At 42.5% G+C, this 16033-nt stretch overlaps 1 protein-coding gene across 2 annotated transcripts; it reads left to right on the forward strand.

The window, feature by feature from the left end:
- Positions 1-1598: 1598 nt before the first annotated feature.
- Positions 1599-14416, forward strand: OAS1 (2'-5'-oligoadenylate synthetase 1). 2 transcript variants are annotated; one of them, XM_073021125.1, is made up of 6 exons: positions 1599-1876; positions 3226-3514; positions 5757-5917; positions 11038-11267; positions 12071-12224; positions 13902-14416. In XM_073021125.1, the coding sequence occupies exons 1-6, from the start codon at positions 1697-1699 to the stop codon at positions 14064-14066; spliced, it is 1179 nt and encodes a 392-aa protein (XP_072877226.1). In that variant the 5' UTR covers positions 1599-1696; the 3' UTR covers positions 14067-14416. The 2 variants fall into 2 exon arrangements, with proteins under 2 accessions (XP_072877226.1, XP_008002985.2); XM_008004794.3 differs by having other exon boundaries at positions 1604-1876; positions 5710-5894.
- Positions 14417-16033: the final 1617 nt, after the last annotated feature.

Consider the following 16033-nt stretch of genomic DNA (forward strand, 5'->3'; position numbering starts at 1 on the left):
TGCCACTGCACCCCAGCCTGGGCAACAGCGTGAAACCCCGTCTCAACAAAATAAATAAACAGATTTTGAATTAAATTAAAATGAAAAAGCAGCCTATCAAAAAGTGTGGGATGTAGTGAAAGTAGTGTTTAGAGGGAAATTTATAGCGCTGAATGCGTATATTAGGAGAAGAAAGATCTAACTCAGAGAGGGATGAACAGGTGAGGCACAGCAGGGCAGGGGAGCCCCAAAATTGGGACGTCGTACAGGAAGGTTCTTGGCTTTGTCCAGGAAAGAATTCAAGGGTGAGCTAGAGGAGGAAGAAAAAGGTTTACTGAGGCAGCAGGGTTATAGCTCTGTGACTCAGAGCAGGGCCACCCCACAGGCAGTGCTTGGAGAGCAGCAGCTCAGGGCAGTTCTACAGTCACTTTCATACCCACTTTTAAATACATTCAAAGTAAAGGCAGGTTATTCAGAAATTTCTAGAAGAAGGGTGGTAACTTCTGGGTCATTGCCAGGGAATGAAGAAACTGTTCATGGTGCTGGTGCTCATGCCAGCCAGTCTTCAATCTGGCCCTGAGTCAAGCCCCACCTCTGAAGCTGAGTCCCACCTCCTATCTCAGAACTATCCTGCATGATGCTATAATGGTGGATACATGACCTGTTATGTTTGGCAAAACCCACAGAACTGCAGGACACAAGAGTGAACCTTAATGTAAACCTTAATGTAAATGGACTTTTGTTAATTATGATGTATTAATATCAATTCATCAATTGTAACAAATGTATCACACACTGTTAATAATAGAGGAACTTATTGGCAGAAGGAGAGAGCTCTTACGGAACTCTCTGCACATTCAGCTCAATTTTTCTGTAAGCCTAACACTGCTGTGAGAAACAAAATCCAACCTGGGCAACATAGCAAGACCTTATCTCTACAAAAAATAGAAACTGAGCTGGGTGCAATAACGCATGCCTGTAGTCCCAGGTATTCAGGAGGCTGAGGCAGGAGGATCGCTTGAATCCAGGAGGTTGAGGTTGCAGTGAGTCATGATCATGCCCCTGCACTCCAGCCTGGGTAACAAAGCAAGATCCTGTCTCCAAAAGATAATAAAGTAAAAATCTACTAATTGAAAGGGAAAAAAGCATAGTATAATACCATTCTTAAGAAAAAGAAAAGAGACCTGTGTTTGTGTGTGTGTTAACATAAAAAAAAATCTGGAAAGCTCTATATCAAAATGTTTATAGAGGCAATTTTGTAGTTTTAGAATCATAGATGATCTTTCCACTTCCTGATTTCTCTGACTTTTTTCTTTTTGCAATGGGCATGAATTGCTGGAAAATACCACAGACAACTGTGAAATGATTTCATCAACAACAACAAAAAGATAAAGAAGGAAACACAAAATCTGTTAAATATGATTTATGTTGGCTGGGGGTTAAAATGCATTTCCAGAATAGAGTTCAGAGAAAGGCTGGGCTGCTAGTTGCTGCTTTAAGGACAAAGGGTAAGTTTCAGGAAGCAGAAAGCAAGCAGATGAAATTCAGCACTGGAATCAGGGGAATGCCTGATTTGCAAAAGGATAATGAAAAGACGGCTCCTCCCTTCCGAGGAAACGAGGAAAACGAAACCAACAGCAGCCCAGGCTCAGTCAGCAGAAGAGATAAAAGTGAACAGGTCTGGGAGCCAGTTCTGTTGCCACTGTCTCTCCTGTCGATGATGGATCTCAGAAAAACCCCAGCCAAATCTCTGGACAAGTTCATTGAAGACTATCTCTTGCCAGACACGCATTTTCGCACGCAAATCAACCATGCCATTGACATCATCTGTGGGTTCCTGAAGGAAAGGTGCTTCCGAGGTAGCTCCTACCCTGTACGTGTGTCCAAGGTGGTAAAGGTAAGTCCAGGCCTGCCTGGCCAGGGGAGGGGTGGCTGAATGCACAAGAGTTGAGATTGAGAATGAGAGAGAGAAAACAAAAAGAGAGAGAGAGAGACAGAGAGAGAGAGAGAGGGAAACCTAGAACCCAGGGTGCAAATGTGAGTACAGACAGCTGAGATCTTCTGGGCTGGTGGTTTCTTATTTATCCACACAGTATGATAAAATAGATTCTGAGGTGAAATGCTACATCCCTATTATTAACAAGTGACCCTCCCCCCGACCTTCCCATTAAAGTTTATGAACCACTGTCCTAGGCCATGCCCATTTCAGAAAAAGGGAAACTGAAGCCCAGCTCTGGTAAACCGCTGGCTAATTAGTGGCCAGGCTAGGGGCTCACCATTTCTGCAGTGAAGAATCATATGTTTTGAAAACAAATAGCACCTGCTGGCTGCAAGATCTTGAGCGAGTCACTTAACTGCTCTGTGTCCCAGTTTCCTCAGCCATAATCCCCCATACTGTTGCAGTCTTGCCAATGCACCTTAATGTAGCAGCTTCTCATTGTCTGAATTAGTACCCAAGGTTCTTTGTCCTGCATCCAAGAAAATTAAGGAACATGGACACAAAGGTGAACTTGGAGCAAAAGTTCAGTAAGCAAAAGAAGAAAGCTCTCTCTGCTGTGGAGAGGGAAGTCTGAGTGGATTGCCGGATCGCAGATGAATGCAAAAAACTTTTACAAGAAACTGCTCTCTTCCCTGTAACTGTTTGAGAAACTTGTTGTCAGTAAAGCTGTGCAACTCCCCTTACCTTATGCAGCTGTGGGTATGTCTCTAGGCAAAAGCACAAAGCGTCGCTTCTCTTGTACGTATGACTGTGGCTTTGTTTCAGGTAAGCCCCACTTCATGCGCCAGTTTCAGGCAGGCCGCTCCTCCAGGGCCCAGCCTTGACCGTTTACCTAACTGATTTTTCCTCCTCTTCCCCTCAACACCTCACAGGGCCGTGCAGATTAAGTGAAATAGTAAGTGTGAACCACCCAGCATAAGGTACTCTTGGGCATAGTAAAGGACAATGGGAAAAGAACACAGATCCTGGAAGAAGGCCCCCAGGTTTGAATTGTATCTGCCACCTACTAGCTGGGCGATGGGGCTGATATATTATCTCACTGAGCATCCATTTCCCATCTGTAAAATGGGGACTAATGATAATGGCACCCAAATCATAGCATCATTGCGAGCATCATAGGAGTTTAAGACATGCGATGCCTTCAGGACAGTGGCTAATGCTCCATAATGTTAGTGATTGCTCCTGTCATTTTATTTAGGGAGGTTTGCCTCACTAATGTCAGTTATTATTCTTGTCTTCTTTTTCAGGGTGGCTCCTCTGGCAAAGGCACCTCCCTCAGAGGCCGATCTGACGCTGACCTGGTTGTCTTCCTCAGTCCTCTCACGACTTTTCAGGATCAGTTAAATCGCCGGGGAGAGTTCATCCAGGAAATTAGGAAACAGCTGAAAGCCTGTCAAAGAGAGAGAGCATTTTCCGTGAAGTTTGAGGTCCAGGCTCCACGCTGGGACAATCCCCGCGCGCTCAGCTTCGTGCTGAGTTCGCCCCAGCTCGGGGAGGGGGTGGAGTTCGATGTGCTGCCTGCCTTTGATGCCCTGGGTGAGAGCTCCCAGCTTCTTTTTCTCCCTCTTCCCATTTCTGAGCAGAAATCTCCCACAGCTTGAGAGCTTTTTGCCCCAACAGGGCATCCCTCTAAAGCAGGGTGGGAGGAGACCTTAGGATCTCTTCCAGGGCAAGAATGAATACGGTCCTGATCTATCACAGGAGAGACACTAAACAGCAAATTGGCATAATGTGAGGACAAAGACGTTTCTTACAGAACATCTGCAAGGCTTACTGGTTCTGTTTATGGCAAAATGTGTGAATTTTATCTTTCTAAAATCAGGCAGCAAAGATGTGGCTTAAAGTTCATGTTACTTTCATCTTTGTCACAACATGAGATCTCATCAAACGTATGCAGCACGTTGGGAGATAGATATTTATAATCTGCAGAAACATTTGGACAGGAAGTGTAACCTCTCAGAGGCTCCCTCGCCACATCAGGAGATTTGGTAAAACCACACTGCCTATATCATATCATTATTTTAACTGGTAAATGATCATCTACGTTCAGCTCTGATAAGTAATAGGTGTTCAAAAATAGGAACTTCCAGCCAAGTGTGGTGGCTCATGCTTGTAATTCCAACACTTTGGGAGATTGAGGCGGGAGGGTCGCTTGACCCCAGGAGCTCAAGACCAGCCTGGGCAACAAAGTGAAACCTCATCTCTACTAAAAATTTTAAAACATTAGCCAAGTGTGGTGGTACATGCCTGTGGTCGCAGCTATTCAGGACGCTGAGACTGAACGATCACATGAGGACAGCCAAGGGTTCAAGGTGTCAGTGAGCCACGAATGTGCCACTGCACTCCATCCTGGGCACAGAGCAAGAGCAGCACCCTGTCTCAATCAGTCAATCAATCAAAACTATGAATTTCCCAGCTGTATATGAAGGCGCCTCAGAACACCACAGTGAACTCAGAGAGGGACACGGAATAGTTCAGATTTTAATTCGTTGAGGGAAATGCAATGACGTCTGTCACAAACCAAACAAACAGCTACTATTAAATTGTTTGAACTTACTGATTAGTGGCTACTAATTAATAGTTGGTCATTAAACAATAATTAGTGATTAATTATCAAGTAATTAGTACTTAATTAAAGGTACTGTCACAGTTTCCTTTAGTGCTAGGGCAGCCATAAAAATAAAAGGCTGACACTCCAAAGACACCAGGGTGTGAGAAAGTTTTGGATTCTCTCATTTGTGCCATCTCCTGTGTTGGGGGCTAGAGTACAATGGTTGTAAAAGACAAGAGGGAGAAGGCTGGTCACAGTAGCTCACACCTGTAATCTCAGCACTTTGGGAGGCCAAAGTAGGGGGATCACTTGAGGTCAGGAGTTCAAGACCAGCCTGGCCAACATGGTGAAATCTCATCTCTACTAAAAATACAAAAATTAGCTGGGCATGGTGGTGCGCGCCTGTAATCGTAGCTACTTGGGAGGCTGAGGCAGGAGAATTGCTTGAACCCAAGAGATGGAGGCTGCAATGAGCCAAGATCATGCCATTGCACTCCAGCCTGGGCAACACAGCGAGACTCCATCTTGGGAAAAAAAAAAAAAACAAAAACGAAGTAGGATGAAACAATAGACAGCCATGGGAGTTAGGGGGCTTTTTTAGACAGGATCCGGAGGGAGGGTCCCTGAGCCTGAGTGATGAGAAGGAGTGAAACTTGGGAAGATCTGGAGGTTCTGGGAAGGGGAACGGCAAGTACAGAGGCCCTGCAGCAGCAGTGACCGTGGCACATTTGAAGAAGAGAGAAAAAGTCAAAGAAGTAGAAAGTGGGCAAAGGAAGCAAGAGAGGAGGTGAGGTGAGAGAGGTTCCGGAGACCAGATCACACTAGACATCATTGGCCACCATAAGGACTCTGGGTTTTAAAATTCCAGATGTTGTGGGATGCAGGAAGCAGCATGATCAGATTTTAAAAGTTCTCTCTAGGTGCCAGGTTGAGAACAGGCTGTGGGGGAACCTGTAAAGAGGTTGCTGCCATAGTTCCAGCGAGTGATGTGGTGGCTTGGATGGGGTGATGGCAGTGGAGAGGGCAGGAGGGAGGATCGGGAATGGACCTCAGGATTCCCAGTCCTGGGTTTGTTGCACTTTCCAATCAAATCCCATGGCCAGGGAGATTGTCCCCTCAGAGTGACTGAAGGAACTTCTGAGAAGAGCTGACACCTAAATTGTGGGTTTTGCCCGAACAGGTCAGTTGACTGGCGGCTATAAACCTGACCCCCAAATCTATGTTGAGCTCATCGAGGAGTGCGTCTCCCTGCAGAAAGAGGGCGAGTTCTCCACCTGCTTCACAGAACTACAGAGAAACTTCCTGAAGCAGCGCCCCCCCAAGCTCAAGAGCCTCATCCGCCTAGTCAAGCACTGGTACCAAAATGTATGGCCCTCCTACCAGGCCTGGCAGGTCCTGTCTCAACTGGGAGTAGAGCGGGGGTTGGAGGAGCAGAGAAAGAAGGGAGTGAAGGAAAGAGGAGGGGAAGTGGTGGAGGGAAACAGAGGGAGGGAAAGAGGAGAGAAAGGAAAAAGAGGTGGAGAGGTAGAGGGAGGAGGCTGCAACAGAAGGGAGAATGAAAGGGAAGGAAGAGAGGAAGGAAGGGATTTTGGTGTTCTGTTCACTGCTATATCCCCAGAACTTAAAACAGCCTGGTGCATAATAGGTGTAAATAATTGTTGAATAAATGAATCAATGCTACACACACACACACACATACACACACAGAGAGAGAGAGAGAGAGAGGCAAAGAAAGAGAGAGAGTCAACCACACTCTTCAGAAGGTGGATAAGTTAAAACAAGAGTTTCAAACAAATATATGTTCAGATGCTCTTTCCTCCCACTTACTGGCTAGCTGGCCTTAAGTAAGCAACTTAACCTTTCTGTTATTTCTGCTTTCTCATCTGCAATGAGTAGCATGCCACAGCTACAGTAACATGGCATATAGTCGGTCCTGATTAATGTGGCATCTTTTAGCCACCACAAGAGTACACATAATAAAAACTAACATGTATTATGTGCTTAGCTTATCTATGTTTTGCAGATGTGATACAATTTTCTGTTCACTTTTAAATGCCCTGCATCTTAGTCAACTTTAGCAGTGATTCTGTAAGTTAGATAAGGTTAGGTATTATTATGAAACCCATTTTGCAACAAGAGAAACTCCTTGGGTCACATGGCTTATTCGGCCAATAAGTAGCAGAAGTAAAATTTGAATTTGGCTGGGCGTGGTAGCTCACACCAGTAATCCCAGCACTTTGGGAGGCCAAGGCAGGTGGATTGCTTGAGCCCAGGAGTTCAAGACTAGCCTGAGCAACATGGCAAAACCTCATCTCTACAAAATAAACTAAAAATTTAGCCAGATGTGATGGTGAGCACCTGCAGTCCCAGCTACTGGGGAGGCTGAGGTGGGAGGATCGCTTGAGCCTGGGAGGAGGTGGTTACAGTAAGTCAAGACTGTGCTACTGCACTCCAGTCTGTATGACAGAGCAAGATCTTGCCTCAAACAAACAAACAAACAAAAACTCAAATTTCGGTCTACTGACTTAAGAGTTTGCCTGATAATAATAGGCATTCAATATATATTTCTTGAATGAATGAATGAATGAATGAATGAATGAATGAATGAAAATAATCAGGGATACATTTTTCAATTTAAAAGTAACACCTCTAGGTAAAAAAAAAAAAAAAGACAATCATTTAGTTGCTAGACTTCTAAGTGTTTGCTGTTCCATGAATTTTAATCATGGAGCCTGAGCATTGTAGAACTTACAAAAGCAGTTCTTGACAAAAGCAGCACTGCCCCCAGGGACATATTGAAAATTAATGAGGGTGTTTTTGGTAACCGTGGTAATGGGAGGACATGGGTGCTACTTACATTTAGTGGAAAGAAGGGAGGAATACTAATTGCTGTACAATGATTATGAGAGTCCTGCACAGCCAAGGGTTGTCTTTTTCTTTCTTTCTTGATGCTTTTCTCCTTTAAAACAAGACAAGATTACAGTATTTTAACTCCACTAACCACCATCATCACCACCTCCAACTTGTATGCTACATTTCTTGTATATTTCAAGTCTCTTTATATTTTCAAGTGCCTCGAAGTATTATTATTGTTTTACAGCCAAATGTTTAATTAATCTACTCACAGATTTACCACTTTCTTCACTATTCATTCTTTCTTACACCTCTAACATTCCATCTGGGGTAATTTTCCTAAATGACCATACATCCTTTGGGATTTCTTTTGATGATGGTCTATTGGTAGTAAACTCTCTCAGTTTTTGTCTGAAAATGTCATGCTTTTGCCTTCATTGTTGAAGGGTGCTTTTGCTGGGTGGTCATTTCAGTACATTAAATATATCATTCCATCTTCAACTGTCATCATTAAAAAGTCAGTTGCCAGTCTTTACTGCAGCTCTTTTGTAGGTAACCTATCTTATTCCTCTGGCTGCATGTAAAAGTTTTCTCTTTGTCTTTGATTTTGTTTAGCTTCAGTCTGCTGTGTCTCAATGATGGGTTCCTATTATTTGTCCTGATAGGGATTCCTTTAAGAGTCCTGAATCTGTGGATAGATATCTTTAATCAGTTTTGAAACTTCTCAGCCATCCTTCTAAAAGATTGATTCTCCCTCATTCTCTCCTCACCTTCCGGAATTCCAATTAAATGTATGTTAGATCCTACTGTATCTTTCATATCTCTATACTCTGTTCTGTATTTTTCATCTTTTTGTCTATTTTTCCATGCTTTATTCTGAATAGTTTCTTCTAATCTACCTTCCAATTAACTAATTTTCTCTTTAGCTATATCTAATTTGCTGTTGCACTATTAATTACAGTTGCCATTTTTATCCTAAAATTTCTATTTCATATTTTTGTATCTACCATGTTACTTCTTATGGCTTTTAATTCCCTGCTAACTATTGAAAGTTCTTATTTTATCCTGTGAACATGATATTCCTACTTATTTTATTTTTAATTTTTATTATTTGTTAATCTTATGTTTTATTTGCACTTCTTTTCTGTAACATGAGCACACACAGATTCATGTGTATACATATATGGCTCTGATACCTGATACCTCTCCTTTCCTGTCCTCATTCAAACCACTGATCACAGAGAGACAACTATGTTTTTTTAATTTTTCTATTTCAATAGGTTTTTGGGGGAACAGGTGGTGTTTGGTTACATGAATAAGTTCTTTAGTGGTGATTTCCGAGATTTTGGTACACCCATCACCCAAACAGTGTACATTGTACCCAATGTGTAATCTTTTAACCCTTGCCACCCCCCACCTTTTCCCCAAAGTTCCCCAAGTCCCATGTATCATTCTTATGCCTTTGCTTCCTCATAGCTTAGCTCCCACATATGTGAGAACATACAATGTTTGGTTTTCCATTCCTGAGTTACTTACTTAAAATAGTAGTATCCAATTCCATCCAAGTTGCTGTGAATGCCATTATTTTGTTCCTTTTTATGGTTGAGTAGTATTCCATGGTGTATGCATGTGTATGTGTGTGTTTAACATTTTCTTTATCCACTCATTGATTGATGGGCATTTGGGTTGGTTCCATATTTTTGCAATTGCAAATTGGGGTGTTATAAACATGTGTGTGCAAGTATCTTTTTTGTATAATGACTTCTTTTCCTCTGAGTGGATACCTACTATTGGGTTTGCTGGATCAAATGGTAGATCTACTTTTAGTTCTATAAGGAATCTCCACACTGTTTTCCATAGTGGTTGTATGAGTTTACATTCCCACCAATAGTGTAAAAGTGTTCCCTTTTCCCCACATCCAGACCAACATCTATTATTTTTTTATTTTTTATTATGACCACTCTTGCAGGAGTGAGGTGGTATCACACTGTGGTTTTGATTTGCATTTCCCTGATAATTAGGGATGTTGAGCATTTTTCCATATGCTTGTTGGTATTTGTATATCTTCGTTTGAGAATTCCCTGTTCATGTCCTTAGCCCACTTTTTGATGGGGTTGTTTGTTTTTTCCTTACTGATTCGTCTGAGTTCTTTGTAGATTCTGGATATCAGTTGGATGTATAGATTGTGAAGATTTTCTCCCATTCTGTGGGCTGTCTGTTAACTCTGCTAATTATTTCTTTTGTTTTGCAGAAGCTTTTTAGTTTAATTAAGTCCCATCTATTTATCTTTATTTTTGTTGCATTTGCTTTTGGGTTCTTTGTCATGAAGTCTTTGCCTAAGCCAATGTGTAGAAGGGTTTTTTGGATGTTATCTTCTAGAATCTTTATGGTTTCAGGTCTTAGATTTAAGTATTTGATTCATTTTGAGTTGATTTTTATATAAAGGCAGAGGTGAGGATTCAGTTTCATTCTTTTACATGCAACTTGCCAATTATCCCAGGATCATTTGTTGAATAGGGCGTCCTTTCCCCACTTTATGTTTTTGTTTGGTTTGTTGAAGATCAGTGGCTGTAAGTGTTTAGCTTTATTTCTGGGTTCTCTGTTCTGTTCCATTGGTCTATGTGACTATTTTTATACCAGTACCATGTTGTTTTGGTGACTATGGCCTTATAGTATAGTTTAAAGTCTAGTAATGTAATGCCTCCAGATTTGTTCTTTTTACTTAGCCTTGTTTTGGCTATGTGGGCTCTTTTTTGGTTCCATATGAATTTTAGGATTGTTTTTTCTAGTTCTGTGAAGAATGATGATGGTATTTTGATGGGAATTGCATTGAATTTGTAGATTGTTTTTGGCAGTATGCTCATTTTCACGATATTGATTCTACCCATTCATGAGCATGGGATGTGTTTCCATCTGTCTGTGTCGTCTATGAATTCTTTCAGCAATGTTTTGTAGTTTTCCTTGTAGGGTTCCTAGTTATTTTAAAGTCTGTATTCAGTCTTTCAATATTTAAAGTTTTGTAAGTTTATTACTATTTCTCTTTTTTCTGTTGGTCATAACTCTTAGTGTTTTGTTTCCTTTTGTGCCTGGTTGCATATGTGCTGGTCATTGTATTTGAAAATTATGTGTGAAATAATTTCAGATTTTGGATTATGTATACTCCTCCAGAAAGAACTTCATTTGCTTCTGTGCATTTCTTAGGAACTTACAAGTCCTTCTTCTCAGTTAATTTTCATAGTATCCTTATAAGATAGGTGCTATTATGACCACTCACTTAGCAGATGAAAATAATGAGTTCTGTGAGTCTTAAGTCATCAACTTAGAATCGGACAATGGTGAAGCCAGGATTCAAACTCACATCAATAAGAATCCAGCACTCTTGACAAGGGGCCAGCACACTTTTTTAAAAAAAACAAAGGGCTAGAGAGTAAATATTTTAGACTTTGTGGACTGCACAGCCTCTGTTGCAGCTACTTAACCCTGCCTTTGTAGCATGAATGCAGTCATAAACTATACATAAATGAATGAGCCTGGATTTGTTCCAAGGAAACTTTATAAAAACCGGTGGCAGGCTGGATTTGACCCATGAGAAATGGACTTTACACAAAAGTTGAGCAAACCAATTTTTTTTTCTGATTGTTTTTCCTCTTCTCAGTGTAAGAAGAAGCTTGGGAAGCTGCCACCTCAGTATGCCCTGGAGCTCCTGACAGTCTATGCTTGGGAGCAAGGGAGCATGGAAACATATTTCAACACAGCCCGGGGATTTCGGACAGTCTTGGAATTAGTCATAAACTACCAGCAACTCTGCGTCTACTGGACAAAGTATTATGACTTTCAAAACCCCATTATTGGAAAGTACCTGAGCAGGCAGCTCAGGAAACCTAGGTATGCTATCCCCACGTGGCTTAGCTCCCCTATGTAAACAAACACCTGGACACAGGTACTGTGCCTTGGAAATGGAGAAGATGGGAGGGCTCCCCACTTAGTGAGAATCTCCTCTTGCCTGTCATTCGTACTGAGCATTTTACTACTGCCACCTGATTTAAACACCTACCTCAAACCCTGTGAGGCAGGCACTATCATTTTACAGGTGAGTAAACTGAGGTTCTGAGAGGTAAAGAGCTTGTCCAACCCTTAACAGAAAATGAGTAAAATAGCTGGAATTTGAACTGAAATAAGAACAGCAGCAACAACAGTGATAGTAATTGCTCCCAGGCATTGAAAGCTTGCTGTAAGACTAACACATGCTAATATAATAGTAAAAATTATTATCAATGTTACTGACATGTATGTTATGTTGTAGTCACTGTGCTGAGCATTTCACATAACTGGGCTTTTTCTATCCTCACACCATAGCCTTTGAGATACGTATGTGGAACTATCTCCATTTTACAGATAAGAATCCTGAGGTTTAGAGAGTTCAAGTGACCTACTCAAGGGCACATCACTCATAAAGGGCAGAGGTGGGATTCAAACCCACATCTGTCAGGCACAAGTGCAAGGCTCCTTCTCCTCATGCTCACGGCCCCCTGGGGAATAGGGCGCTGGGGACATACCCCAGGGAGCCCTTCCTCGTGCTCTGAGTCCTAGTCCATCCCAGGCTACTATTTTGCTCTCCAAGGAGCATCTGGACTCCCTGGACTGAGCCCCAGCTTCTCACCTGTCCCTCTCTAAATGTTGCTCTGCAGGCCTGTGATTCTGGACCCGGCGGACCCTACAGGAAACCTGGGTGGTGGAGACCCAACGGGTTGGAGGCAGCTGGCACAAGAGGCTGAGGCCTGGCTGAATTACCCATGCTTTGAGAATTGGGATGGGTCCCCCGTGAGCCCCTGGATTCTGCTGGTGAGACCTCCTGCTTCCTCCCTGCCATTCATCCCTGCCCCTCTCCACGCAGCTTGAGACATATAGCTGGAGACCATTCTTTCCAAAGAACTTACCTCTTGCCAAGGCCATTTGTATTCATATAGTTCCAGGCTGTGCTCCATATTTAACAGTCATTTTGGTCACAATTGAGGGTTTCTGGAATCTTCACATCCCTTGTCCAGAGTTCATTCCCCTAAAAGTAATAATAATAATCTGTAGCACCATTTACTGACTGTCTGCTTCGGGCTCAGGTTCTGTCCTAAGCCCTTTAATATACACTATCTCTTTAAATATTCACAACAATCCCATGAGGCATGTTTTTTTTTTAAATTTTTATTATTTTAGGTTCAGATGGCACATGTGCCATTTGTTACACAGCTATATTGTGTAATGGTGGAATTTGGGCCTTTATTGATCCTGTCACCCAATTAGTGAACAGAGTACCCAAAAGGAGTTTTTTCAACCCTTGCCCTTCTCCCTCCCTCCTCCCTTTTGGAGTCTCTAGTGTCTATTGTTCCCATCTTTAGCAGATGTTAAGTATTTGGTTTTCTGTTTCTGGGTTAATTCACTTAGGATAATGGCCTCCAGCTGCACCCATGATTTCATTCTTTCTTATGGCTGCATAATATTCCATGGTGTAGATATACCACATTTTCTTTATCCAGTCCATACTGATGGGCACTTAAGTTGATTCCATGACTTTGCTATTGTGAATAGCACTGCGATAAACATATGAGTGCAGGTGTCTTTTGATATAATGATTTCTTTTCCCTTGGGTAGATACTCAGTAGTGGGATTGCTGAGTCGAATGGACATTCTGTTTTTAGTCATTTGAAAAGTCCCATGAGGTATGTTTTCTATCGTTCCCATCTTACAGATGAGACAAAGGCTCAGAGAGGTGAGGTCACTTGCTCAAGGACATCACGAGTGGTGGAAATGGGATTCAAACTCAGTGGACTCTAAAGCCAGTGCTTATGTCACGGTGCTAAACAGCCAGCCTTGTCTCATCCTCACCTTTCATCTGACCAGTGGGAGACTCTGAGCAGCTGAGTGCCTTGGGCTAAATAGGGGCAAAGGACCCAGTCTTGGATCTTTCCACCTCGAAGCAGGAATCTATCTGATTCCAGGGGATTGATGATGTTGCAGATGGCTAGAAATGGAATTTAGTGTGGATGGAATTTAGTGTGCAGGATGTTCTGGGGGAGAGCCACTGGAACCAGCACTCAGGGAAAGGAGGGGAAGAAAGGATAGGAAGAAAGAAGGAAAGAGTATAGGGAGAAGTGAACAGGGATGCAAAGCAAATGCCAGCTTCAGCCAACTTCAAGGACAGCCCTGGAGCTGGAATGGCCTTTAGAGCTGCCCCACGGCGACAGAAGTGGCCAGGCCTCTACACCCCTACATGGACCACTCACTATGCCTGGGCACCTGGAAAAGGGCATGGCCTTGAGCAAAACACTCTCTGCAGCTGAGGCAACCCCTAAACGGGCTGAGGGCTGAAGTCTGTCTGCTGCCCACCATCCCAGCAGCTGGGGTTTGTTAGTCTTTCCTCAAAGGGGGATCCAGATGACATGTCACAGTGTCCACTGTAAATGCTCACTGACTCCAGCTGCAAGGTAGGAAGACTCCCTGATGAGATCATGTGTCTCACCCTTTCAGGCTGAAAGCGACAGTGAAGACGATGAGTCCTACGATCCCAGGATGTATCAGCAACATGGTTACATCCAAACATATGAGTGCCCTCATTTCTCTCATAGCCCCAGCACACTCCAGGCAGCATCCACTCGACAGGCAGAAGAGAACTGGACATGCACCATCCTCTGAATGCCAGTGCATCTTAGGGAAAAGGGCTCCAGTGTTATCTGGACCAGCCCCTTCATTTCCAGGTGGGACGCTTGATCCAGAGAGGACAAAAGTCCTCAGTGAGCTGGTGTATAATCCAGGACAGAACCCAGGTCTCCTGACTCCTAGCCTTCTATGTCCTCTCTCCTATCATAGATAACATTCCCTACAGCCTCGCTTCATTCCACCTATTCTCTGAAAATATTCCCTGAGAGAGAACAGAGAGATTTAGATAAGAGAATGAAATTCCAGCCTTGACTTTCTTCTGTGAACCTGATGGGAGGGTTATGTCTGATGTATTATCAATAACAATAAAAATAAAGCAAATACCATTTATTGGGTGTTTATTAACTTCAAGGCACAGAGCCGCCAAGAAGTACAGATGCCTATCTAGGTGTGTGTGTGTGTGTGCGCACGTGTGTGTATACATTGATTCAACAAGAAGTATTTATTGAGCACTTACTATGTGCCAAGCATAGCTCTGGGCACTGGGAACATAGCAATGCACAAAAGCAGACAGAAATCCCTGTCCTCATGACCCTGCAGAGCCAAGGCTTCCAGAATTTTTTAAGTAAAAAAAAAAAAAAAAAAAATCCCTGTCCTTATGGAGTTGACATTTGTGCAAAACATCTTAATATTAGATGGTTTTCCTATTACTAGTAATTCTGAAATAAGCATCCTTGATTTATCCTTTCTGCATATCTCTGAGAAAAATTCTAGAACCTCTCTATGTGACACAGCAGCCACTAGCCACATGTATCAAATGCTTAAAACATAGCTAGTCTAAATCTATGTGTGCTGCCAGTGCAAGATACATACTTGGTTACAAAGACTTAGTACAAATGAAAAGAAGGCCAAGTTCTTGCCAACTGGTAATTTGTTTAATTGTGTGCTGAAATGACAATTTTTAAATATATTTGAGTTAAATCAAATGAGCTTCATCTCTTTCTTTTCCCTTTTTAATTGTGTTTATTAGAAAATGTGAAATCACACATGTGGCTTGCATTATATTATGTATTTCTATTGGACAGCTCTGCCCTCCAAGGTAAATCACTGGATTAAAGATTCGACTATACTGACTTACATTGCCACATTGTTACACTGTCCTTGGGACCAAGAATCAGCATATCATTCATAATACTCTAAAATATAAAACTCTCATAAATACTCACAAAATAACTTGAATGCTCTGATCACCTGAGTTGTCGGTCACTTGGGTGGCTGGCAAGTAGTCTTTGGTCTGTCCAGATTATATTCTTCCATTTAGTCCCCCAGCACCCCTGTGAGATGGGTTTTGCCCCTGTGAGATGGGTTTTGTTGTTATTCTCATAATAGTAAGTGGAATAACTTGAGGTTCTAAGAGGTTGCAGTGCTTGCCCAGGATCGCCCAGCTGGTCAGGGGCAGAGTCTGAACTTGAACCCCTAATCCTTCTCTCTCTAAAGCTCATGTTCTTAATCACTGCAGTATGGTCTCAATGTGTCCTCATTCATTGAATTCCTATGTTTTCCTGCTCTGGCACCATGAGAACCAGAAGCACCAATGTTGAAGGGCAGTGAAAGATGAATGTCCCAGCTCAACCTGAGCACACATTCACCCTTCCTCGGTCTTTTTGTCCTATTTGTAGACTGGATTAGATGATGCCAGTCTACTGATTCAAATGTGAATCTCTTTCAGAAACACCCTCACAGAAACACCCAGAAATGATGTTTTACCAGCTATCTGGGCAGCCTTAGCCCAGTCAAGTTGTCACATAAAATCTATCATCGCACACTCCATGCCAATAGGCGAGTGTGGATATCCCAATGTAATGGTTTCATTGTATTTTACCATATGGAAAATGCACTTATGTTGCCTTTTGAGAGTGTTTCATTTTATAGCAGTGCCACAACCAACAGCAGGTTTATGGAATCAGTAATCGGTTGTTTGATCAAAGAGCCACATGGCCACA

The sequence above is a fragment of the Chlorocebus sabaeus genome, chromosome 11 (assembly GCF_047675955.1).
Source record: "Chlorocebus sabaeus isolate Y175 chromosome 11, mChlSab1.0.hap1, whole genome shotgun sequence".
In the NCBI taxonomy this organism is placed as follows: Eukaryota; Metazoa; Chordata; class Mammalia; order Primates; family Cercopithecidae; genus Chlorocebus; species Chlorocebus sabaeus.